Genomic DNA, 14,341 nt, shown 5'->3' on the forward strand with positions numbered 1-14,341 from the left:
TGGTGAAGAATGGCAAGCTATCAAGCAAGAGGCAGATGGTGCCAGACTGTTAGAGCTTCACTTGCAAAGTCATTGTTTTGTAGGAAGCAGCCAGAGAGGCTGAAGACTAGAAACTTATCTCACATGCTCTACTATTTAGCCCAAGGTCTAAATAGCAGAATCATTATAACCTTCATTCCCAGATCCACAGCTAAACACGTAAGCACTAAATCTTTACCATAGGAACTAGCTAAAAGGCCAGTTCAGATGTTTTGGTCATCCTTCTGCCCACAAATTTGCTTTCTGCAATTTTGGTTAGCTGTAGTCAACTGTGGGATTGAAAGAAATTTGGCAGTAAGATTTCCTGAGAGAAGCCAGGTGGTGTCTTTAATCGGCACTCGGGAGGCAGAGGCAGGCAAATCTTTGTGAGTTTGAGGCCAGCCTGCTATACAAGAGCTAGTTCCAGGACAGGCTTCAAAGCCACAGAGAAACCCTGTCTGGAAAAGCCAAAAAAAAAAAAAAAAAAAAAAAAAAAAAGTCTCCTGAGAGAGAGCACAAGTGTGCTGTTGCTGTTGTGTATCATAATTGTTCATTATTGGTTATGCCAAATTAAGCTTTTTTCAATGGTAATATGAATAGGAAAGGAATACAGGGGTTAGTCTGACCTGGTTTAGGCACTGATTGGTATCTTGGAACTGAGTGGATCATGGGAGACTGCTGCATTACTTTGCTAATTTTGCTTGAACAGAAGTACTTGCCATGGTTTCTACAAAATCCAGAGAGTATTTCTTTTTTCTAATTGGAACATCCTAGCTATTTCCTAGATAAATATGCTGACATATTTCCACACTTGAGAGGACAAGTGCAGTAGGAAGGGAAAGGCCCTTTACTGAAGTCAGCTTGGAGTCTTAAGGAACGGAATGCCCAGGTCAGAAGATGTTTGCACTGATAGAGTCAGGATTGGATCATGGTGGGTGAAACTGGAGGTACATCCTCAGCCAGCCTCTGCAGTTCACTTCTTGTAGATGTTACAGTTACTTTGTTGTTTTTAACTTGGTGACTGTGTTAGCAATTGACTTAGTGACATCGTACTTCCTCCCAAACAGAAAACAACATTTATGTTCATGACTTGCTGACATTTCAACAAATCACTACAGTTTCAAAGGCCAAGGGAGCATCATTGTTCACCTGTGACCTCCAGGTGAGTGTGTCTGAGGTGAACTTTGGTCTTGTGAATCCAGCATTGCCTAAGTTCCAACCAAGGGAAGAAGGACTGACATCCAAACCCAGCAGCCTTCAGACAAGAATATTTGCTTTGGATCATACTATATGTGGTACAAGGACACAAGACTTTCATTTCCTGTGTGCTAATTAATATGTCAGGTGTCTGTGTGTCAGGAGGCAACTAGCCAGAGGTAAAGGTAGGTAGTTGTCAGGCAAACCATTAGGGGAAAGTAAGACCCTAATGCTATCATGAACCTGTTCATAGTAGTAAATTGACTTGTTCTAAACAAATTACCATGGTCTTTGTCATTAGGGGAATTGCATTGTTCAAAAATGACATCTTTGTTTTTGGCAGTTCATCATCCTTCCACTCTTCAGACTCCCTGGGCCTCTTCTCAGCTGGGATCACTGTTCGCTCTTGGTGACCCACTTCCACTCTTTTCTTTTCTTAAGATTTACCTAGTCATATGGTGTTATGCCTGCGTATACACCTGCATGTCAGAAGAGGGCACCAGATCTCATTATAAACAATGGTTGTGAGCCACCATGTAGGTGCTGGGAATTGAACTCAGGACCTCTAGAAGAGCAGCCAGTGCTCTTAACCTTCAAGCCATCTCTCCAGCTCCCTCACTTCCGCTCTTAATTGATCTGTGCTTGGAGATTTCCTTTTCCCAATTCTTTCTAAGTATTACAAGTGGGTCTGCTGTCACTGACTCATGCTGACCCCAGACCCAGTTCATAGCAGCCATGGGCAAGAAACATTTAAGGAAAAGGGAGGCAGGATGGGGATGGCACAGTTTAGGATAGAAGGCATACTCTGGGATTTTTTCTGAATTGGGAATGTTTGTCTGGAAGAAGTGCTCCTCATCCAGGTGTGTCTAAGTACTTGGCAGAGCAGCATTCCTCCACACAGCATTGGCAGTGGGACTTTAGGATTTGCAGATTTGTATTCAAGCCGAGGTTGCCAGTCTGCTTGCCACTGGGCCATGGTGTCATCGAATCCTCATTGGCTTCCATGTTTCTCCCTAGCACACTGAGACAGGCGAGGAGGTGTTGAGGATGTGCGTGGCCGTGAGAAAGAAGCTGCAGCTGTATTTCTGGAAGGACAGGGAATTCCACGAACTGCAGGTAAAGTCCACATACCTGCTGGGTGGGTGGGGTGGAAGCTGCTGCAGTAGTTAGCCCACAGCCTCCTGTCAGGTCTAATGAGGTTCTCCCAGGCGGATTCACTGATGCAGTCCCATGGGGCTTGCTCATGCCCACTGCTGTGTAACTGCACAGCATTACTGAAGAGTGTTTTATCTTATAGTGGCCCTCACCATCTCCAGATGCATTTTTCCAGTTCCTGGGCGATTATATTTTTATTAGGGTAATTCATATTATTTGTTGATTGGTTTTCTTTTGTTATTGTTGTTTGAGATAGGGTCTCTCTATATAGCCCTCACTGTCCTGGAACTTGCTCTGCAGACCAGGCTGGCCTTGAACTCAGAGATCTTCTTGCCTTTGCATCTCCAGTGCTGGGATTAAGCCCAGACCTGGGTTTATATTTTATTTATATAGTTTGCCAAGAATTGTGCTCAGGTGGGGGTACAAGGTATTTTGCAGAATGGAAGTAGTATAACAGAAAGGCCTGGATCTGCCTTTAACTAAATCTTTTCGGTTGAACTCATATTTTCTTTTTTCAGGGGGACTTTAGTGTACCCGATGTACCCAAGTCGATGGCATGGTGTGAAAATTCCATCTGTGTTGGCTTCAAGAGAGACTACTATCTGATCAGGGTAAAAAAAAATCTTCTGTTCTTACCACTCTCATCAGTTTACCTTGGGAAGGTAATCATGAGTTTACTCCACAGATGGTCATCGCTTCTGACCTATGGATTGGGAGACCTCCTTAAGTAGAGCTTTGGGTGTAACAGTGTTCCTGTCTGTGTGTGCATAGTTTTTATGTGTTTGTGTCCTTAGTATTTTCCCCATTCAGGGTCTGTGTGGCTTCAGGCAAGCAGAGTCAGCTCTGAGTTCTCTCTTATCATTATTCACAGTGTCTGATGACTGGGACCGGGTCAGGGCTCTGTCTGAGTCATCGTCACACTCTTTCCCAGGTGTCATTGCTTAGAATTACATATGAGTTTTAGTGTTAACTTAAGTATTTCTGACTTTAGAGTTCAAAATCTCTTACTGTATTTGTGTTCAGTTTTTCTATTAATTTCAGAAATCACGTAGGTATATTATAGAAAATGCTGATGAGGAAATGGGATGCTGTCTATCTAGACTCCCTGTCTCCCCAAGTCAGAAAGTCAGTACAGGTGAGCAGTGGAACAGCACCCAAAGAAAAGAAAAAACACTTCTGCTGGGTCTCCAACCCTGGTTTTATAAAATATATCTTGCTGGAGGCTGGAGATAGCTCAGTGGTTAAGAACACTGACTTCTTTTCTAGGAGACCCAAGTTCAGCTCCCAGCGCCCACATGGCTACTAATAGCCTGCTGTAATTGCAACTCCAGGTGAAATGCACATACACATTTAAAAAAAGAATCTTGCTGTGGAAACTGTCTTTATAACTTGTGTTTTCTACCACGGGGTGGAGAATAGCCACAGCATTGTCTTTTCCCCTCTCAAGAGAATGTTGCAGATAGGAAAGACAGAGCACTCCTTACTGAGTGATCCAAACCTCTTGGCTTCACCCTGGTCTAATAATTCAGACTTGGCAGTTCTAGAAGCCTTCCCCACAATGTTAGCTCTTTATTGTTTATCTCTTTGCTATTTTTGCTCCACATGTTTAGTGTGGGGATGTTTTGCACTCGGGGTGCAAAGTCCTAAAGGAGTCTGTGTTCTCAGCGTGTACATGCCAGAGGGGTCTGCAGTGTGGCAGGCCTAAAGCCAGCGCAGGTGTCCCGCCTTGTGACTGCAGTGGGTGCTTCTGTTCTGTCACACCCACCATCACCACTGAGCTGCTGCCCCTCAGCCCCTTCACCGTCTTAAGGGTTTCATTTTCTGCTGGTGCCAAATCTTGCTGGTGTCTCGGCATACACTAAATTCCATCCTTTTTGTTGTATAATTCTTGGGTTTAACAAGAATTGGGGTTATGTAACTAATGCCACAGTGACATTCAAAACAAGCCTATCACCTCCCACATTCCTTCCAACTCCCTGATCTCCACTGCTAAAGTTGTGTCGTCTCTTTAAGTTTTATCTGTTGTGGAATGTCATATAAACAGAATTGTATCAAATGGAGATCTTCTACTTGTCATAGTACATTTGAGATTTCGTCTGTGTTTGTGTATCAGTGCTGAGTAATATTCCGTGCTATGAATGGACTGCAGTTTGTTTATTTGCCCATCAGCTGAAGGATACATTGGTTCCCCATTTTTAGCAACTCTGGATAAAGCTGCTATAAACATTTGTATGTGAGGATTTGTATAAATATAAATTTTTATTTCCCATGGACAATAGAAGTGGTATTGCCAGCTCCTGTGGTGGCTTGTGCTTAGCTCTATAAAAAGCTAGCATATAAACTATCTTAATGGGAGATGTTTATTCTGTATATATGTTTCTCTTATTGGTTAATGAATAAAGCACTGTTGGCCAATAAGAAAAGAAGGTAGGGAGGAGTAGGGAGGAGATTCAAGATGGTGGACTGAAAGAGAAGAATGCTGGAGCCTCTCTCCGATAAGATGAGACCATGCAGAAATACTTAGGTCAATAGAAATGGGTTAATATTTAAGATAGAGCTAGCCAATAAGAAACTAGTAACTGGCCAACATCATTATATCAAATACAGAGTCTCTGTGTATTATTTGGGCCTGGCAAGGCAGTGGGACCAGGCCAGCAGGAAGAAACCTACTCATAACACTGTACCATTTTATATTCCCACCATCAGTAATGCTATGTATTGTAGTACATAGCATGGGGAAAAGCCCCAGTTGCTCTGCATTGTAGCATGGTTGGTGCCAGGCAGATGATTCTCTGCTTTTGAAAACTGGTCTTACATTGTGGTAAAGATTGTCACAATGAAAACCATAGTCACTCAAGTCAAACAAGGAACTTCATTGGCTTCTCCAGTTTAGGTTTTGTGTAGATTTTTCCAGGCTGCATTTATGCCTCATGTTTTCCTGCAGGTGGATGGAAAGGGATCCATCAAAGAGCTCTTCCCAACAGGAAAGCAGCTGGAGCCCTTGGTGGCACCTCTGGCAGATGGAAAAGTGGCTGTGGGTCAGGATGATCTCACTGTGGTACTCAACGAGGAAGGCGTCTGCACACAGAAATGCGCCCTGAACTGGACAGACATCCCAGTGGCCATGGGTGAGCCCAGCAGTAGCTGCTGTTTTGTCCTTTGGGTGGAGGCTGTGTCATCCCTGGAATCAGTTCCATCATGGCTCTAGCAGACTGCCTACCTTTCACCACTCACCCCCAGTTGTCCTTCTTTTAAGTAAATAGTTTCAGAACATTAAGAGGGGATAAGGTGTCTCTGGAAATGGGTTTTCTTCAGAGGGGAAGAATGTACAAAGGAGCACGCATTTCAGGAAGTGGTTGTCTACCTCATTTCCACTTCCTTGTCCCTCTTCTTTTTCCTTCCCATTAATGGTTTTTCTTTTTTCAATGAGCCGAAGATGTTTTTGTTTGTAATTTTGTTTTGTTCATTTTTTAATTAAATTTTTACATTCCAATCCCAGTTCCCCCTCCCTTTCCTTTCAAACCGTCCACCCACCCCACCCCCACCTCCCATCTGCTCCTCAGAGGGGGTAAGACCTCCCCTAGGAAGTCTACTAAGTCTGTCCCATCATCTCATTGAGCCCTGTTAATAGTTTTTATTAGCTCCTTTGCCAAACAGTCTGCATTCGGAAATTCCTTACTCGTCCCTCTGATATGTACAATTTAGAAGGGCAGACTGTCTTCGGGATAGAGTTTTCTAAGCCTGCCTTAGGCTCCCTTTCTTTTGCAGTGGTATTTTCTGGAAACATGTGGCATGCTTGTTGCACTTTCTTTGCAGTCAGAAACACAAACATGGTTAAGACTTTGTACCAAGAGAGTCTGGCTCATGAGAAAAGGGTTGCATTTCAGATGAAGAGACATGACACCATGGATGTGTTAGAATTCAGAAGTTCACAGAGAGGGAAGTTTGATTGTTTAATTAGACATGAAGAGGATGCCCTGTATAGGTAAGAGTGGACGAGGCCAGGCAGGGAGTCTGGGATATGACTTAAAGAACCGTTCCCTTACACTCAGGGCAGATAGAACAGGGTGAAAACTGACTGAAGAAGGCAAGCTGACAGTCTGAACTATGGAGGAATTAGGTAAGGCCAGCTGTCAGAGGCCCATTGAAGGGCCTGAGAGTCTGGTAGCGTCCTAGGTAGAACTTCTCGAGAAAGCATTGTGTTCTTTGACTGGAGCGATGGTGCAGCAGTTGAGAATACTTGCTGCTCTCCCAGTGGACCAGAGTTTGGTTCCCAGCACTAATGTCCGGTAGCTTACAACTAAATGTCTATAGCTCCAGCTCCAAGGGATCCAGTACCCTCTGTTGGTTTCTGTTAGCATACCCATACACATATATACATAAATAAATAATAAAATAAACCTTTAGAACCAACAATTTTTATAGTGTATTTTTAGCAAACCACTAGCTTTACCAGTCTCAGAGCTAAGAATATCACCAGGTAGCATCTAAAACCTATAACACAGTTTCCAGATTTGCTGTAAACTGCCTTTCTCTGGCTCCAAGTCAAAGATCCTTTATTTATGATTTTTTTTTCTGTTCTATAACAGTCACACCTGCAGTACCTGTGTTTAAGTTTTTACAGTTAGGTCTAATGTTGTGTACAAGCAGTAAATTTATTTTAGAATTCAGTATAAGTAAAGCTTGTCTTTATTCAGTCTTAGAGGTTCTAAGCTTTTATATATCTTCAAAGATACGTTTTCTGTTGCCTTACCACACAGCCCCCCCCCCAGAGGAAGGCTTTCATGGCAAAGATTTTAGGCTTTTTTGCATACTAACTTTAGCACATTTATAGATTCTTCTGCTACACCCAGCATACTAAGCTGGATTGTCCCGTTCCTGTCACAAAGAAAGAAAAGAGTAGATATGAGAAACATCCTTTTAACAAAGTTGAGGAAGAAGCCAGGTATTGCTTCCCAATACCATTGCACTGGGGATTAAGTGACCAGTGTATGAGTATTAGAAAAGACAGGAGTGTTCTGGTTGTAGCAGGCATTAAGTGGAATTTGTATCCTTTCTCTGAAAATCTCAAGCAGAAAACTTAGCAAGTATAAGGAAGAAAAAAAAAAAAAAAAGACGCTTCTTTCTTCCTGTTCTCTCTAGGAGAATGCAAGGCAGTTCTGTAGCCCAGTTCACTTACAGCTGCATTGGCAGGACAGCTGCACCCTACATTTCTCTGGCCTGGCTTTGTGACAAATGGGAAGGGGGCATCGGAAGCTTTTATACAGCGGAGCTGGTCCAGCCGTGTTAGCCAAGCTCAGTGTAGCTCGGCTATGTAAGCAGTGTCTCTTGATATCACTCAACAAGCAATGGTCCTTTTTTTCTGTGGATTGCAGTGATGGGTCCTCAAGTGAGCAACTGAATCCAAGCTCATCCTAACCCAAAGCCTTTGACTAGAACGCAAGCTGAACATGTTCTCTCTTGCAGAGCACCAGCCTCCATACATCATTGCAGTATTGCCCCGATACGTGGAGATCCGAACCCTTGAACCAAGGCTTCTGGTTCAGAGCACTGAGTTGCAAAGGCCCCGCTTCATTACCTCAGGAGGGTAAGGAATTTCTCTCTCTGCTTTGGCTGCATTGCTCCCAAGTTCCTGTACCACTGTAAATCCCATGCCCTCTTACCAATATTCTTCTGCCTCCAGATCAAACATTATCTATGTGGCCAGCAATCATTTTGTTTGGAGACTCATTCCTGTCCCCATGGCAACTCAGATCCAACAACTTCTTCAGGACAAGCAGTTTGAACTGGCTCTGCAGCTCGCAGTAAGTCTTGGTCCTTAGATTTGGGAGCAGACTGCTTTCCTCATCATTCTCTAAGCAGCTGAACATGGTATAGATGTTTGTATTTGGATTGTATTTAGATCTGTATTTATGTATATAAAGAATAAGCTGGAATCCTGGGGACTTTGATAGAGAGTTTTAGTCCACCTTCAGATATCTATGTAATTAATGATTTTACCTTGTTGATCTGTTCAAGTGTAGAGTGAATATCAGTTAAAAAATGGAAAGCGATGGAAGAATAAAGTAATTTAGTAGGTATTATATGGTTTGGAACAATTAAAGACAATGCACACATTACCACATAGTCATAAATGTTATAATACTGTATAGTTGATGTAGCCACTAGAGGGCCCCTGGTTTCTCTCAGCAGTGACTTCTGAACCAAGCTGCAGCCTTCTGTTTACTATGGCCACTGGCCAGTCAGCTTTTTGTCACTGTAGCAACAGACAACTTGGGAAAAGGGGTGTTTTATTTACCTCACATTTCAGAGGTCCAAAGTCCAAATGGCATAGTGCAGGCTCCATGACAAGGGCCACTCCTTGACTTTGCTACTACCTGGAACAGGTAGAAATACAAAGACATACAGTTAGTTACACCATGAGCATACAAGAGGGGTCAGGGTTCCTTTCATAGCAGCCTTCTCTCAAGAATGTCTTTAGTCCCTAGTAACCTGAAAACCTTCCACTAAGCCCCAGCTCTTGAAGGTCCACCCTCATTTCTCGGTATTGCCACCATAGGGAACGTCCCTGACACTGGAATCTATTGGGAGACACAAAGCACATTCCGCTATCTGTATCCACTCTCCTTTGTAGTCGTGTGGACTGGTGTTCCAGGCAAAGCAGCAGTGTGTCTTGTTCTGTTTTTCTCTCCCATTCCTAGTGATTGTCTTTTCTCTTTTTAATTTTTGTGACAAACATGTTGGTCTCAATCTTGTGGCAGTCTGCCCCCCTCGCCCTCCAAGTGCTGGGATTACAGTCACACATGACACATGTGATTTATGTGATATCATCTGTAGAAAGTGGATTTAATTTCCACAACCGACCATAAGTCTCTGGACCTAACCTGGGCATTAGACTGGGCAAAGGACTTGATGATGATAATAGTAAGCTTGGTTTCTAGATGGTCTTGCAGGGCTTGACTGTCTCTGAACGAAAAGAACGATCACCTTTAATTACTTATGGAGCTGCTTTTGTGTATGTGTGCATGTGTGTGTACTGGTGCATATGCACCAATATGTGTGTGCATGTGGAGACTGGAGGCCTCAGGTGCTGTGCCTCAGGGCGGCCATCCAAGTCCCCCTTCCCCATAGAGTCTCTGAGTGGGGCCTGGGGCTCATTAGTTAGGCTAGAGCCCTCCCCAGTGCTAGGATTGCAAGAAGGTACCACCACACCAGCCTTTTTACATGGGTTTTAGGGCTCAAATCTGGGTCCTTCTGCTTGCCATGCAAACACTTTATGGACTGAGTCATTTCTCCAGCAAGTGTCTCTAGGATACATTGACTTGAAGCCCTCCATACCTAGAAGTGGTGAAGCTAGCTTATGTGGGAGATCAAGTGTAAAGGTTTTTGAGAAACCTCCACACTGGTCTCCGTAGTGGCCGGGCTTGGCATTCCTACCTGCAGTGCATAAAGTCTCCCTCTTGTTCTTGCCCTTGCCAGCATTTATAGTTACTCATTTTCTTAATGACTGCTATTCTGACTAGGATAAGCAGGAATCTCGACATAATTTTAATTTGCATTTCTCTGTTGGCTAGTGAGAGTCAGCATTCTTTCATATTTTTAGTGGCATTCTATATTCATCTTGGGTTTGTGTGTCTGAGAGAGCATGTAATAGACAGAGGTTGATGGTAGGTGGCTTCCTAAGTCACTCTCTACTTTTTTGAACCTAGAGATAACCAGTTTGGCTAAACTGCCTGACCTAGGGATCCTCTTCTCTGCTTTCCCAACATAGGGATTATAGTTATCCATAGCCTTACCTGGCTGGCTGCTTACTGGGGTACTGGGGCTCTGAATTCAAGTCCTTAAGTATGTTAAAGACTGAGCCATCTCTCCAGCCCCAGTATTTCATCTTTTTAAAAATGTTCTTTCATGTGTGCCTGGTGCCCAAGATGAATATGACAGCCTGCCTATAATTTCAGCCTTAGAAGGTGGAGATAGATCATCCCCCAGAGCAAGCTGGCTAGCAAAACTAGTCATATCAGCCAGCTCTGTGTTTGATTGAGAGACCCTGCCTCATTGAATAAGGTGTAAGAGTGATTGAAGATGATTCCCTGCATCAACCTAGTACTTCACATGCACACACATGCATGCCACCCAGTCACATGTATGTGAGTATGTGAGCACGCACACACAAATGGAAAAATGGGGGAAAAAAGTGAAAACAAGTGTGGTACAGCTTTAGAACATTCACTGACTTGAGCAGAAGGTATGGCATAAATATCTGGGAATAAGCTGGAAAGCGTACCGATGCCAGGCCAGGTTTAGAAATATTTCCATACACAGTGCAGGTATAGCTGTGTGTTGACAGTAGTACGCTAGGGTGATGGTGGAGAAGGGAAGGGAGGGGAGGAGAGAAGAGGTACAGTAAAGAAAGAAATTGAGAAGCATTTTATTTATGTATTTACTCGGTTTAAAATTTTGTTTGTGTGTATACATATGTGTGAGTTGTATGTTTCTTACAGAATACATGTGGAGATCAGAGGACAACTTTGTAGTGGGTTTTCTTCTTGCACCTACCTATACATGGGTTCCAGGAATTAAATTAAACTCAAGTCACCAGACTTGTACAGCAAGATTTCTTACCCTCTGAGCCATCTTACTAGTCTCTGGGAAATGATTTATTTTATTATTATCATTATTATTTGGTTTTGTTGTTTGATACAAGGTTCCTCTGTGTAACAATTCTAGCTGTCTTGGAACTCACTTTGTAGACTAGGCTGGCCTCGAACTCCTGCCTCTGACTTCCAAGTGCTGGGATTAAAGGCATGCACCACCACTACCTGACCTGAGAAACATTTTAAAGAAACATATTAAATTTAGTAAAGTCTAATCAAAAGAGATATCAAAGAGGGAAAAGTTAGAAGGAGAGATAAAGCTAATAATAACTCATTTGTTAGCCTTTGGCTATAAACAGAACATTTCCGAGCTCTTTAAGACACAGAGTCCTTCAGTCCTGGAACATATTGGACTCTCTGTTATTCTAGAGCTGTGCATGGGATGTCCTTTTGCCACAAGTGCACGTTCTTCTGCAGACCTTGAGTCCCCAGTGAAATGTGTATTGGAATCTCTTCTGTTTTGAACTCATGTCATTGCACTGGGGATCCTTCCCACATGCTTCTATTGACTTTTTTTTTTTTTTTTTCTTTTGAGACAGGGTCACTCTATGTAGTCCTCACTATCCTGGAACTCACTCTGTAGACCAGGCTGGCCTTGAGCTCATAGAGATCTGCCTGCCTTTGGGATTAAAAGGTGTGTGCCACCACCACCTGGCAGATTTTGTTTTTAAATGTAACTTCAGGCTTGATAAGATTAGGCCAGCTTTCTATTAATGTCATGATCAAGTCTGGTACTCACATTCATTTATTAGTACATGTCCTCAGTGATCTCCAGGCTATGACAGTTTCTTCCTCCCTTATTTGCCGTGGCCTTAATAGATCTCAGGGACGCTAGTTAGGCACTTTGTAGAAAGAAGCTCTAGTGAGTTTCATTGCATAGGCACTTTATAGTATGATGTGCAGGTTGTCCTGTACCCTCTCCCGGGCTTTCCAGGCACCAGGCATATGTGGTACACATACATACATATAGGCAAACACTCATAAAATAAAAATAAATATATATTTAAAGTATATAACCAGGGACTGAAGAGATGGCTCATCAGTTAAGAGCACTGGCTGTATTTGCAGAGGACCTAGACTGGATTGCCTGTACTCATATGACAGCTCACAACTGTCTATAACTCTGATGCTCTGTGCTGGCCTCCATGGGCACTGCACACATGTGGTCACAGACATATGTGCAGGCAAAACACCTTCTGTATATATGAAATTAAGCCAGGCAGTGGTGGCACATGGTTTTAATCCCAGCACTCAGGAGGCAGAGGCAGGCAGAGCTCTGTGAGTTCAAGGCCAGCCTTGAGTGAGTGTCAGGACAGCCAGGGCTGCTCACAGAGAAACCCTGTCTCGGAAATAAATAAAGTTTTTTTGAGAACTGTGTAACCAAGTTTTTAATGCAGTTTTAAGAAGCAAAAGTTTTCATTAAAAGAAGTTTATCAGGCAGTGTACATTTTATCTTAGCACCTGTGGTTTCTAGAATGTTTTACCACCTAGAATGAGCCGTGCACGTATTTGGAGAGGGGATGAGCTTTTACTTATTCTGTCTTTTCTTAGGAAATGAAAGATGACTCAGACACTGAGAAGCAGCAGCAAATCCATCACATTAAGAACTTGTATGCCTTCAACCTCTTCTGCCAGAAGCGCTTTGATGAGTCCATGCAGGTCTTTGCTAAACTTGGCACAGGTAACAAGCAGGTGTGGCTTTGGGGTAGGCGCTGCTGGTGGGGGAGAGGGTAGGGAAGATGGGGAGAAATGAGAACAGAAGGGACCAGCTCTCATCACAGCTTACTTCCATGACTAACACGCTCTCATGAGGGGCCACAGTGGTCACACACTTACAGCCCTACCCCATTTAATGTGGTCTCGCCCTGTAATGCAGGCTCCCAGTTTTCCAGAATACTTTGTCTTCATCATTGCAGAGAGGTAACAGTCATGCAGTCCAACAAAGGTGCATGATCAGCTCGTGTTCACTGAACGTAGGGCTGGACAGAAGTTCCGTGCTTAAACAGTAGATCATTGTTGAGAGCCAGCACAGGCCAGTGCTGTAGAGCCCTCCCCCTGTTTGAGTGTGGTGGTGAGGAGCATGGGCATGGCCTGTGTGGTGGCTTGAATGAGAATGTCTCCTGTAGCTCATAGTTGAATATTTGGTCCCCAATTGGTAGTGCTGTTTGGGAGGTTTAGGAGGAATCCGTGTTAGAGGGAGTATGTCACTGGAAGCAAGCTCTGAGAATTTAAAGACTCTTGCCATTTCACTTTCACTCTCTGCTTCCTACTTGGGGTTCAAGATGAGAGCCCTCAGCTTCTGCTCCAGCCACCATGTCTACTGCTTGTTGCCACCCCTGACATAATAGACTCTTATCCTCTAGAATCTTAAGCCAAATAGGCCACCTCTATATGTTGCCTTCATCATGTGACAGCAATAAATGAGTAACTGGTACAGCCTACCAGCACTCATGCAAAGCGCTGGTTTTGTCCTCTACAAATCATGCCTGTAAAAGAAAATGGTAGTGCTCCCCTCGACATGAGGCGATTAGACCGGTGTGTAATCTTGCACTGTGCATCTGTTGTCATTACCTCCATCTAGCTTTCTTCCGTACCCTTTCCTTGTCCTCTCCTTCCTCCTCTTTCCACAGTCCTTCCTGGCCAGTACTTAGGGTCTTGGTTCTGAGTCCTGGAAATCAGTTCTGAGTAATTTCACTAGAGTCGGATCAATTGAACAGGGTTGAGAGAATCATTTGGTAGTGCTTGGGGGGGATCCATAAAATTGACAGGTCAATTTTCTATGGTACCAAAGGGAACTCTGGAGGCCCTCAAAACAAGAAGAGGAACAAAATTAGTTCATAGCCACAATAGACTGGGTGACCTGCTCTGACATAACCACTTCCTTAGCTTTTGCCCCTACCAGCACCATGGTGTTTCATCCCCTGTAGAAGTTACTGCCTGCAGTGTATCAGTTACGGCCAGCACTGGAGGTCTTTGCCTAGATGATCCATTTCCAAGAGAGCTCACTGTCATGGCTGACACGTTGATGCTGTCTGGTCCTGGGTCCTCAGCTCTTACTCAGACGAGTCTTCAAGGAACTGATCAAGTGTTGTGAACAGCAGCTGGCTTTTCCCAGAGGGTGTAATCTGGGATACCTAGGTGAGCACCTCAGTGCTTTTGTGACTGTCATGCTGCTGGATTCTGTGGCTACAGGGGTCATCACAGGGTTAGGACAAGGGAAACCAGACTCCTCTTGAGAGAGGGAAATCATATTGTATAAGAGGCGAGTGTAGGATGGACATGAGCCACACTGACTATCCTTGCTTTACCTTCTCAAG

The 14,341-nt window shown here is 43.7% G+C and overlaps 1 protein-coding gene across 6 annotated transcripts in view; it reads left to right on the forward strand.

The window, feature by feature from the left end:
• Vps39 (VPS39 subunit of HOPS complex) overlaps positions 1-14,341 on the forward strand; it is a 38,662-nt gene that overhangs the window by 9,872 nt on the left and 14,449 nt on the right. For all 6 annotated transcript variants that reach the window (XM_051183637.1, XM_051183638.1, XM_051183639.1 and 3 more), the window contains 7 exons: positions 1,086-1,180; positions 2,233-2,331; positions 2,889-2,981; positions 5,315-5,498; positions 7,837-7,957; positions 8,054-8,174; positions 12,576-12,705. In XM_051183637.1, coding sequence (XP_051039594.1) covers positions 1,086-1,180; positions 2,233-2,331; positions 2,889-2,981; positions 5,315-5,498; positions 7,837-7,957; positions 8,054-8,174; positions 12,576-12,705 — 843 coding nt within the window. The remainder of the gene's footprint in view (positions 1-1,085; positions 1,181-2,232; positions 2,332-2,888; positions 2,982-5,314; positions 5,499-7,836; positions 7,958-8,053; positions 8,175-12,575; positions 12,706-14,341) is intronic.

This window comes from Phodopus roborovskii, unplaced genomic scaffold (genome assembly GCF_943737965.1).
Source record: "Phodopus roborovskii unplaced genomic scaffold, PHOROB, whole genome shotgun sequence".
NCBI classification, from domain to species: domain Eukaryota; kingdom Metazoa; phylum Chordata; class Mammalia; order Rodentia; family Cricetidae; genus Phodopus; species Phodopus roborovskii.